Below are 12,048 nucleotides of genomic sequence, written 5' to 3' on the forward strand. Positions count from 1 at the left end.
TATCCTTGTGTGTGTGTGTGTGTGTGTGTGTGTTCTACTCAATGTGTTCCACCTTTCCAGAGACACATGCACAGCTACCGGGAAGCCTTTGAGCAGATGGAGGGAGGCCCCATCAGCCCCACGCCCATAGCTGGTGGTGAGGTGTTCCCCCAAACCCCTGCCTTCCCCATCTCGCCGCAAACCCCTTACTTCAACCTGTGTAAGTTCCCCCTTTGGCTGACAGAGGGCGCTGTGGAGCTCAGACACAGTTAGGGAAATGAATCACAAATCACATCTGAAGATTGAATTTCTAAACGCTACTAAATTAGTCTTATGGTTTGTGGTCTCAGTCAGTATAGCAGGAAGAAATTAATAGGAACAAATGTCCAAGATAGACAAATTATTCAAAGTATGTAGAATTACATATTTCATCTTCACAATTCTCTGATTTATAGGGTTAGCCTGTTGAGTGAAACATACTCCATATGTTTTTGTGGGTGACATAGTCTTGAGGCAAATGATTTGATTTGAATGTCTGTGTAACAGGAAACTAATAGTTCAATCAATAGCAAATGGCTGGAGTTACTAAAAGTAGGGGGACAATATGTGATACAATAGCTTCAAGTAATTTAACTGATATTCACATGTCTTATTTTTTCAGTGTCTTGGCTATGTAAATCTCCATCAACCAATGTTTTTTTTTTCTTTTTCTAAACAGTAACAAAACATTTTGGCAAATTTGTGATACCACTGGAATTGAAGATGACTCTTTTAAAGGCTTGACACCTAGGACATGTGAAAGAGCCTTTAGTTTCCACTGCATTTCTGGGCTCTTGGCAGACACACAAAGTACTTTACTCTGATTTAATGCCTCTCTTTATGTACTCCTCTCGGCACCACACATACTGAGGAGTGAAAAAGTTTCCCCCTGTTACCTCATCCCACTTTCATTCAGATCGTAAATGGGCTGCATTTCCAATGTGCTGGACATTCTTGCACATTTACTATAGATGTATACGAGTGGGAAGTTGTGGTGCTCTGGCGTTGTGTTGGCTCATCAAAATGCCTGAGTGGCCACGTCTTGTGAAGTCTGAAACCCACTTTTCTCCTGCCTTACAAGAATGGCTGCAGTCATCGTTCATTGGACTTTCAGCAGATTGAAAGAGGGAATGAGAGACAGACAAAAAAGTCAGCTGGGTGTCCTGGTTGCCCAGCGGGCTAGGGCAGATACCATTTAAGTGCAATATCCAAAATTAAAATGTGAGCCAAGTTCAAAATTTTTCCCAAGTGTCATCCCCATCTCTCTCTCTCCCCCATCCTGCTTGTCTCTCTTCAATGTAATCTGCCTGGTAAAAAAGGAAATACCATGTGTTTAAAACAAAAATGAATCATTCAAAACCCAGTGGGCCCAGAGAATGAGCTGCCTAAACAGATGGACAGACAGACATATATAGTCAGATGAGGACAAACAGCCAGACCTTCCCTCTACCCCTCATTCCCACCTGGTCCCCATCTCACTCTCTCCAACACCCCACCCGGCTCTCTAAAACAAGAGCCATGTATTAGGTAACGTGTCGTTCGCCAGCTCTACCAATTACCTCATCCAACCCCCTTGCCTATCTCCCCCAGGGCACACCCATAAAAGTCTGTCATAAAAACGCCCAGAATATTTTTAACACTCATTCAGTGGCGTAACATCCCCCCTTCCCCACAAAGTGGGAACATTGCGTACACGCTGACACTGAGCGGTTTCATTTTCCCAGATAAACAAACCAAAGAAAACTCAGGAATCTTCGTTTCGGTGCACGTAGGCAAGATTAATACAACTGTGGGGTATCAGATATGCATATGTGGAAAAAAAATGTCTGAGTTTGTGTTTTTAAGGTCTTAGAGGGCCACAATACCATTGTAACTGATTTCTTAGATATGAGGCAGTGTGGGTGGGGTGTGTGCTGAGTGCACAGCCTAGTTAACTGGTGTTTTCACTGAGGTAACTACTTCATCAGTTTTGCAGTTACTGGCAAAACTTGTTAAAGGTGCATGGTTGTCTGATTATGGACCAGTGCACGTGACACCAACGTTCCTTCCCATATCACTCCCATAATCACAGCCCCATTCAAGCTCAGTGTTCTCGTATCACAGTCCCCAATGGTCCACCCCGGCCCATCCCACACACAGCTCACTGTTAAATGTAGGGCATCTAGGCTGCAAAGAATTGATAAGGATTCTTTGGTAAGTGGAGGATGCACGTGTCTCTACTGGAGTTCCACTGTCCCACAACGTCAGCCATGTTGCCCCACCCTGTCCCCTCCCCCTGGCTTAGTGACCCCTGAGTGATCCCCTCCCATCACCTGTAACAAGCCTGCACTGCTTTGGACTGCATGAGAGCAGCAGGAGAGCAGCAGGAGAGCAGCACCGGCAAAATGAGCTCAACACACATGAACACACAAACCAGGACTGGGATCAGCTCACTTTGAATTGAGTCAATTCAGAAAGCTAAGAGCAACTGTACTTCTGTTGCTGATAAAAGGTAATTTACTTTATAATCTTTGATTAGGCACCATGTGGCAACATTTAGCGTTAACAGGTTTGAAGGGGGAACAACATTAACTTTCTGAATTGACTAAATCCAGTATGGATTAATCACAGTCCTGACACATGACACAGATGCACACAGACCTGCAGTTGTTCTTGAGACTCCACAGTTACAGCGGCTGCTGCTCTCTGTGTTGCTGTTGTCATCTGTGTTTGGTTTCCTGTTGCTGCCTTCTTTCACCGCACACTCCATCCCCCCTTTTCCCCCCCGGCAGCCTTATTTGTCTAGCCATTCATGTCCTGTCCTTTGATAATCATGTTAGTTAAATATGTTTGTTATCAAAAGGTAGTGTTTTTTTGTTTTGATTATTTTTTGTGTGTGTTGACACTGGAGGGAAAAAACAAGGAGTAGATGGAGCTGCACTGGAGACCTGAGCTGAGAGAGTGATATTTGCAGTGGCAAAGGTCACCTAGGATAAAGCCTAAAGCCTAAATGTGACTAGCCAAGGTGTTGAATATCTTAATGTGAGTGTGTTGTACTCCTTAGTAAGGCCCTTGACAACAATGTCTACTCCTCATTTTTTACTCCAGTGTTGTTATGGCAGAGTCTGTGCCAGTGTCAAAATTCCTGCTATTTTATTGGCTGTAGTGGCATCAGAGTACTTAGTCAATGTGAAGTGTTTTTCTTCACCTGGCACCAGGTTCGTCCTTTAGAATTCCAGCTAACTGGCAAAACAAGGAATTTTAGCAGTTAGCATCCAATCCAATGGTTACTACTAGCTGCAAGCTAATAACCCTGCAAGTTGTCAGCCTTGCCAACAAGTTGCAGGGTTGTTAACCATCCTAACAAGCTAAAGAACAGAAAACTGAAACAAGCTGAAGAACTTAAAACTGTCATATAAGAATGAAGGAGACTGAACAATACAAAACTTTATTTTTTGTTATGTGGCAGGTGCCTGGTGAGCCAAGTGTGAAACATCCAAATGCCCTTTAGGAACTCAATTAAATTTGTCTCAGCTCTGCTTTGACATGGATGTCTCATTCTGAACACACATCTCACTCTGCTAATCGCAGAGTGGGGTGGTGTCACAGCCAGAGACTTGTCACCTTGTGATTGATCACATGCATGTTTTGCCCCTCCATCAAAAGCATGAGGCATGGGTTACACCCCCAACATGGTCCTGTTGCTCCTCTCTGTCACCTGTGTTGACATGTTACATGTCACTCTTGACAGCTCTTTACCTGTATGTACTCGAATATCACACAGTGTGGAAATTAAATTCATTATACTTTAAGTTTTAGATTTCTGTTTATCTCCATAAGACACTTTTTACATTGAGGGATAAGTTTTTACTTTTATCCTTCAGTTTCCTCAAAATTGTGAGTAATCAATGTTAGCATGCATCATTGAAACTGAGGCATGGCTAGCTTGAAGCTTGTCATTAAATTATAAATTAATGGGGATTCATTGAACTGAGTTCTCGTTTTACAGTATAATTTCTCTTAAACCTGTAGCCTGCAGGTGCCGTGCATCAGGTTGTTCTTCAGAGAACAGGTAGTAGCTGTCAAGATGGTTGTGATGTATGATGTTATTGGGTGGTAACTGTCCATCACCCTGCAGGTCGGTCTCCTCCTGGTCTGGCCAAGACTCCGCTGTCAGCCCTGGGTTTGAAGCCCCACAACCCTGCAGAAATCCTCCTCAATCAAACAGGCTCAGGTCAGTTCTAACTATTCACTCTATTAGACTTATGACCTCTAGAAGCCATGTTGGCAACTGATTGCACTATTCAAAGCCAAAGTGCTTATTATGAGTATAATAATGTTGCTCCATGTTTGTGACTAACTTTACAAAAGAAAGGTTAAAAAAAATGCCTCTGACAGATCTGAAATTATCTTAGGACAATGTAGGCTATGCTAAAACAACAGCTCTACACTGATGCACAAATTTAGGCATATTTCTAGATGATATCACAGCTTAAAGTTGTGCAGATACCTTTCAGAGACAGTTGTTCACATACATATGGCCATATTCACAATAATTTAGCCTTGTACTGAAAATACACCGTTACATCACCTGCCTCGTCTTTAACTTACAGTTACCTCTCTATGAAACACTGAGCTCATGTAACCTGAGCCAATTTCATCTTGTGCCGTTACACTGGATGGATAAGCTTGCATATAAAGGTTTTATGTACGGCCCACCTTCAGGCCTGGATTTTTCTTCAAAGTAATCCAGAGGTTTTTGCAGCTGACGGCTAAATAGGAACGCTTAACCTCAAGCAATATTGGTTAAAAAATGAGCTCCTTTGAACATTCCCTGTTAGTGACTAATGGTCTGGCTGGAGGCACATGTACTGAAGACCTCTGTGATCTAGGGACTGTGAGCTCCACAAGGGACATTGACCGCCCAGTGACTTTGAGTCATGTTTGCACACTGTGTGCACGCATGCCTACACAAATCCTTTAAAAGGTTCAAGTACTGCAGGATGGCCTCATAATTCTGTTAAGTAATACTCGCACATGCATTCACACAGTCTGATCACGCTAGACTAGCTGAATACAGCACATTCTTTCTTCTGTAGCCGTTCTCTCTCATCGTTGATTTGCAACTCTTCCTCATACCGTTCTCAACTGTTTCTCTGGTTTACCTCCAATGTTGCTCCTCAGATGATGAGAGCAGTGAGGGGGAGGAAGGTAAGAGTGCTGCTGAAATGCCACAGATCATCATCAACACTTTTTTGTCTCCTCCCCTCTACTCTTCTCCACCTCTTGTCATCATGGCCACACCACATGAATATGTTCATGTCCCTCCATGAACTTTTCCATTTCATTTTCAACAGAAGTCTCAGCCATATATTCTTTCTATTCTATTTCTTTAGCTGAAATAAATAATGGTAAAAAAAAAAAAAAACTCAAAAGGCATCACAAGAAGACAGCCTCCTAACAGTTCATTTAAAAAAAAAAAAAAAGGTGATTCCATTCATTTACAGTAGCTAGAAAATGCAAAATCAACTTCCTGGTAGTGTAAAAACTGCACATGCCTCTGATGTACCAGAATACAGATGGTTTTTAGTAGGTTACAGCACAGACCTGGTTAGGTTTATAGGTGAACCACGGTTTCACCAGTTCAGGATATAACTGCGTCAACATAGTCAATCATTGCTTCATTCAAGTTCCCGAGGGGTTTTCCACTCAACATTCAAATATATAATCCAAATGGACATTGGGAGTAAGGTATTCACCAAATGTGTAATAAAGTGCTTCAATAAGAAAAAGGGCAAATAAGAAATTAACTAATTCCTCACTAATTCTAAACACAGATGCACAGTTTTAGTGGAATAAAGTCATTTTTACCTTTGATGCAAGATAGTTTCATAGTTTTCATTCATTTGTGGTTTTGTCTGCATTGTATCACTCCCATTCCTTGAATAATGCTGTAGCAGAAAGTTCATTTTGTTAGTTTAACCTACTAACATCTAGAATAAGAAACACCTTTCTCCACCTAATGGTGTGCACATAAAAGAAATCTGATGTTGTTTTCCATTTATTGGTGGGATGGGACCTCAGTTACTGTTAAAAGAGACAAATTGATATATAGACAAAACTGTGACATTTTCATATGATATTAGAAATGAAAATCCAATGATCATATAATTAATTACATGGTTCACCTTACCCATGCAGCACCCAGAAGTTATGTGGAGTCTGTGGCCAGGTCTGCAGCAGCAGGTGGAGAGGCGTCCACATCACCTCGGAGCCTTAGCCCTCCAGGAGAGTTTTTGGGCCAGCAGAGAAGTCCAAGTCCCTCCTCCTCCCATGCCCTGAACGCACCATTGTCCAGCAGCAGCCCCATTCAAAGCTCACAGAGGTGTGTCAAGTACATGATGCTTTTTTACTTTATGTTCCAAGACTCCATTACCAGATGTCAAAGAATGAATAATGGAAAATGTGAAAATGTGGAAATAATTGAGCGATTACACATGGCTTTAATGTCCCATAGCATTTGAAAATCATAGCCATCTTTTTGTAGCCCTTGATGCTTCCTCCTTAGCAAGGACACAGCCTTCTCAATCACACATTTTTGTAACCATTTGAATTTTTACACTCATGAGTTTAGCATAGATGTCTTCGTATGTCTGTCTAGCCCACAAAATTATGGGTGCAGATTGCCTGATCCCTCTCAGACGTCTTTATAGAAAACCACTGCCATTCTGATGTATTGTGAAATTCCAATTTTCCCCAGTTCAATTATTGACTCTTGATAATCCTTTGAGTTTGAGAAAAGCATGTTATCCATCAAAATACAATTTTATATTATTATTTGGTATCACTTAAAAGCCCAAATCTTGCACTTTTCTGAATTTCATTCACTTTTTTCTCCAAAATTCTCTTCCAGTGACCACCCTGTAGCAGAGAGCAGTGTTAGTACTCCGTCCCAACCCACTACTGATTCTGGCTTCCGTTCCCTGCCGATTGAGAGTGCCTATCCCACCCCCACCCCCTCCTACCAAACCATGAATACCCCAACCCCTTCCTACCTGGACTCCAGCTCTCCGGCCTCTTCCTACCTTGGCACTACCACCCCTACGCACACCCATCTTGGCCCCCACACCCTCCTGGGCAGCTACTCGACCTCAGATCCCAGTCTCCCAGAACCCTCTCAGTCTATAGTTAGCCATGGAAGTCCCCACACACTGCATCGGACAACCGTCCCCGGCTCCACTCATAGCCCTGTCTTCCAACAGCACTCAAGCACGAACCAGGGCAGCCCGATCATGGGCCAGCAGCCGTCACCAGCTAATGGCTTTGAGGTGGGTCTTTCAGGCCTCAGCGGCAGTCCTGTCCTTGGTCGGCGTCTGTCTCAAGGAGCCCAGAGCAGTCCAGTCCTGAGTAGACAGGCCTCGTTGGGGCAGGTGTCTCAGCGGAGCCCTGTCCTCAGTAGACAGCCGTCCCTTGGCCAGCCCATACAGAGCAGCCCTGTGCTCAGCCGACAGCCATCCATCACCCACCAGGGAAGTCCAGTTTTGGCCCGTCACCCATCTGTATCACAGGTGTCCCAGAGAAGCCCGAGTTTGGACCGTCACCCCATGCACAGTGGTTACACCACCCCAGATGAGAGGCACGGGAATCTGTCACGACAAAGCAGCTCCTCAGGCTACCAGGGACCTCCTACACCCTCCTTCCCCACCTCACCTGCAGGCTACCTGGATGGGGGCATGATGGCAATGGGGGTGGGCTTCCGGCAGGGAAGCCCAGGCCCTGGTCTTCAGCCGCAGCTTCCTGAAAAGAGGCGCATGTCGAGTGGTGACAGGCCAAACGGAGCATTGTCCTATGGGACGCTAAACGGGAAGATTTCATCCCCAATGTCGAGTGGAGGAAGCACTCCTGGCTACTTCCACACCCTCCCTGACTTCTCCAAGTTCAATATGCATGGTAAGGAAACAGTACATGGAGAAACATGATTGCTGTAATGTAATTTGTATATACACCATATATGTAATTTAATATAGGTGGTATGGACAACGAAAAATGTTGCACACAGCATAGTAAGTAATAAGAATGCATACACTATTGCAAGTTCTTGACCTATGCAAGCTATCTTCTTACATACACAGACACGGACATCCTTCCTAGAGCCCTGTGCGAGATAATGCCCCATTCATCCACAAGGGGGAGCAAAGCCACAAGTCTCTTGTCCCGAAAAACATCTGACAGAAAGCACTTAAGGCAAACTTCGCCCACTATCCATATTTGCGAGGTTCAAAGTGATCACAGACCTGCTTTTAGCATGTTTTGCAACTTTCCCAGTCAGTGCTGAAAGCACCAGAAATTTCACACCATGCTTTTTTCCCTGCATACCTTTCAGCATTCATTGATGATGAGGGCCTCAGGTGTGCTGAGGCAAATTATCCTGGGCTTTGCTAAGCCCTTTTTGAGCAAACACATTGTGGGGTGGCTCTTGATTTGCCTGTGTCTCAGCCAGATCCAGATGCTAAGGCAGTAGGATAGCAGTGGCATGGTTTTCAGCCTTGTGTGTTGGCAACAACCTCTCTGTCTGTGGTTCGCTTTCAGAGTACATTCTGAGTAGAATAACCACCAATGTGGTGGCACACACAGACAGACAGCTACAGATCATGCCCACAGCTCCTTGTTTGGGGAAGTTTTAACTTTAGCCAGGCATTTTGTGTTCTTGCTTGCTGCCAAGATTTGGTAGTGCCTTATGACAGATTTCAGATTCTATTAACTATAAATCTTTTATTTGGTTAGGTCATGGCCATTTATAAAAGAAATAATAAATTAAATAAGACATTGTTGGCATTTGATATATTCCGAATTGCTATTCCATGCCATAACCAAGTCCATAAATATGTTCACATGAAACAGAAGAGCCTCAAAATACCTGCTACTGTCATTAATAACTTGATAGTACAAAAAAAAGTTTTTGGGCTTCTGACAAGTTCTGGGTATGATTTTAATCTCATGGTTTTCATGGCTTTATTGCCATATGATTTGGTAAACAGCAGAATGAAGTGTAAGCTACGTCCTCCATTCAACTCCATTCAGTAGCAAAAACATTTAGGGTATTAGAGCTGTAAGGTATATCCTCAGCGACTTATGTATTGACTACTTACTGTAGTCTCAGCCTGCGCACTTAGCTGACATTTACTGACGGTGTATGCTGGACACAGAGACAGACCTGGGGCATTTCTCAGATGTTGACATTCTTTTTGTCTCTATTATAGATGGAAGTTCTGGGCTGAATGTTAAGTTTGTCCAAGACACATCCAAGTTCTGGTACAAGCCAGACATATCCCGGGAGCAAGGTAAGTAGAGACAGAACATGTCTCAGTAGGCTGTAAGATTTTCCCCTTGGAAGACCCTCAGGAAATTCTTGAACTTTTTTATGACCGTTTTGTGATAAACCAAACCTTTGTCAGAGGGTTCGTGCAGGTATTTTGTAGGGTTTGTTTTATCCCTCAGGAATGTTTAGGTAATCACATGACAGCATCTGAAAGTCTCGTACATTTATACCATTAGATGACTTTGATCTTTGATCTTTTTGTTGAATTTGAAGTCATGGTGTTAATTGAAGTTGCACACACAAGGCATAGGGCTCCTGATATCCCATCTCCTCCTCACTTTTGATATATGCATGTATGTCCATACACTACACACGTGTGCTCTTCTATACTTATGTGTTTGGTTGGGAGGTCAGTGGCCATTGGCTATCCCATCTGCTTTTGCTCATGGCCGGTATTGGATTATATCATCTTAAACACAAGCACATGCTCAACTGCAATGACATCACATATACAAATGCACACACACACACACACACACACACACACACACATGCATGAACACAGAGTTTATACATAGTGCCATGCACTCCCAGAAGGAAAGCCACACCAGATGTAGAGAATTAAGAAACATCTGCATGTGCTGCTCATCTCATCCATCTTCCTTCCTTAAACTGTCACATGTGGACAGGCTGAGACATTGAACTGTATGGTAGTAAGATCTAAAGCTCTTTTCCTTGAACAATGGAGTGTCTGAATCAAAGTCATGTTAAAATTTGTAGTTGTGCTAAAATGCAGCATGACAGCATTTTTTAAACTAAGAGTCAGGACTCAAAATGAAGGGTTGAAGTGCCTATTTCTAGCCGGTCCTCATATCCCAAGAGTATGAGAACACTGTAATGGATTATAGAAATTAACTTGGTTAGGCTGAAGTTAACAACTCAATGTACTGTAGAGTTGATAAATTTCTAACACTCTCCATAACTCCCCACCTCTTCTTTCAATTTAGTCTTTCTTCTCCTATTTGTCTTGGTCCTTCACTTCCTTTCCTAATTTGCCTTTTCCCTGACTTCCACCAGCAGGGTGAAAAAAGAGTTATCCATTTACACTAACTGGCTAAATTCTCAAGTGTATCACAGTATACCACCACCTAATACTGTATGAATGAGCGTAAAGTTTGGTAGGAGTGTAAAATAATTTAGCTGTCCACTGTATTGCAGCCATCAGCCTGCTGAGAGAGAGGGAGCCAGGAGCCTTTGTTATCCGGGACAGCCACTCGTTCAGAGGTGCTTACGGCCTGGCCATGAAGGTGGCATCCCCCCCACCCTCAGTGCATCAGAACAAGAAAGGTATGGGGATACGCTGGTGGGATTCTTGATGCAATGTTAATTTCATATGTGCCAACAGGTATGAAAAGGAACCTTAGTTGTTTTGTTTTTTTTTAAACCTTTTCTCCCCTTGTTTTGTCATTTATGCTGTTAACTTCCCATTCTCTGACACACATATCCACACAAGAGGCCTAATTTTGATGCTGGATCTTTTTATTGAAATTTTTTGTATGTTTTTATGCACATGTATTGGCTGGCTAAAAGTACATTTGTGAGAGAACTCTTTATTTGATTTTTTTGTACATTTTGTAATATAATCATGTTATATTTTTGGAAAATGGTTTGTAAGCTACCATATCAGTTTAAGTCTCATTAAAACTACTTTACTTTTACATTTATTATTTATCATTGGATTATATTGGGATGGAAATGGGGGGCTGAGGCTAGGCAATTTATCTAAGAAAATCTCACTTTTTTCACAGTGTGATGTTGACAGGTGTGAAATTTGGATTGAGTGTTTTGGGAGAAAAACAGAATTACTGCTAATATCTTAATACCAAAGATGTGATGGACTGTTTTATGTGCTTATCAGCTGTGTGTTAGTCACTTGTCTCTCTCTCACTCTCTCATCTGTGTAGCTGGGGACATCAATGAGCTGGTGAGGCACTTCCTGATTGAGAGCAGCCCTAAAGGAGTGAAGCTGAAGGGCTGTCCCAACGAGCCTTATTTCGGTAAGTGAAGGCCTGCCGCTCTCCCTCTTTATGGGACATATTGATACAAAAAGAAAAAAAGAGCCATGCTCTTTGTAAGCCGTAGTGACTAAGAAGCTAATACTTGAGTATGTTTCATCGATCTTCATTTCTGTGTGCTTGCCTGTCTGTCAAACATCACTGCCCTTTTCCAAGTTACATAAAGTCTAATCCTACTATAATTAAAGTATTGACTCAAGCTATCAATTTCATTTCTCCCTACTATTATCAATACGAGGCGGTATGATGTGTGTGTGTGTGTGTGTGTGTGTGTGTGTGTGTGTGTGTGTGTGTGCATTTTCTGACAGACAGGATTATCCACCAAATAAAAAAAAATGTGGCAAGCTGACTTCTTTAAACTTTTGTCTGGCCTGTCTCTACTGTCCACTACTGATTTTCTTTAAATATTCATTTATTCCTCTTCTGCCACTTTCCAACTTCAAACCTTTTTTGTAGTTTCTGCTGATACTTTTTTTTTTACTACCACTAATGCCAAATTGAACCAAATCCAGCAATCTTACATTCAAGATAAGTCAAGATCACGGGAATGGTCGGCCCTCTGATAGGAATAGAACAAGATGTGAAGTTTTTGTTAGTCACAGTGAAATGGGAAAAATGACCTTTATGCTTTGTTATCTCATGCTGGGTGTAACAGCA

The 12,048-nt window shown here is 42.5% G+C and overlaps 1 protein-coding gene across 7 annotated transcripts in view; it reads left to right on the forward strand.

The window, feature by feature from the left end:
• The window catches only part of tns1b (tensin 1b), a 167,291-nt gene that overhangs the window by 147,561 nt on the left and 7,682 nt on the right, over window positions 1–12,048 (forward strand). For 6 of the 7 annotated variants that reach the window (XM_030080373.1, XM_030080368.1, XM_030080369.1 and 3 more), the window contains 7 exons: window positions 61–199; window positions 4,136–4,231; window positions 6,199–6,382; window positions 6,911–7,947; window positions 9,258–9,338; window positions 10,535–10,663; window positions 11,281–11,373. In XM_030080373.1, coding sequence (XP_029936233.1) covers window positions 61–199; window positions 4,136–4,231; window positions 6,199–6,382; window positions 6,911–7,947; window positions 9,258–9,338; window positions 10,535–10,663; window positions 11,281–11,373 — 1,759 coding nt within the window. The remainder of the gene's footprint in view (window positions 1–60; window positions 200–4,135; window positions 4,232–6,198; window positions 6,383–6,910; window positions 7,948–9,257; window positions 9,339–10,534; window positions 10,664–11,280; window positions 11,374–12,048) is intronic. The other variant, XM_030080371.1, reaches the window with a different exon arrangement.

This window comes from Myripristis murdjan, chromosome 21 (assembly GCF_902150065.1).
Source record: "Myripristis murdjan chromosome 21, fMyrMur1.1, whole genome shotgun sequence".
In the NCBI taxonomy this organism is placed as follows: Eukaryota; Metazoa; Chordata; class Actinopteri; order Holocentriformes; family Holocentridae; genus Myripristis; species Myripristis murdjan.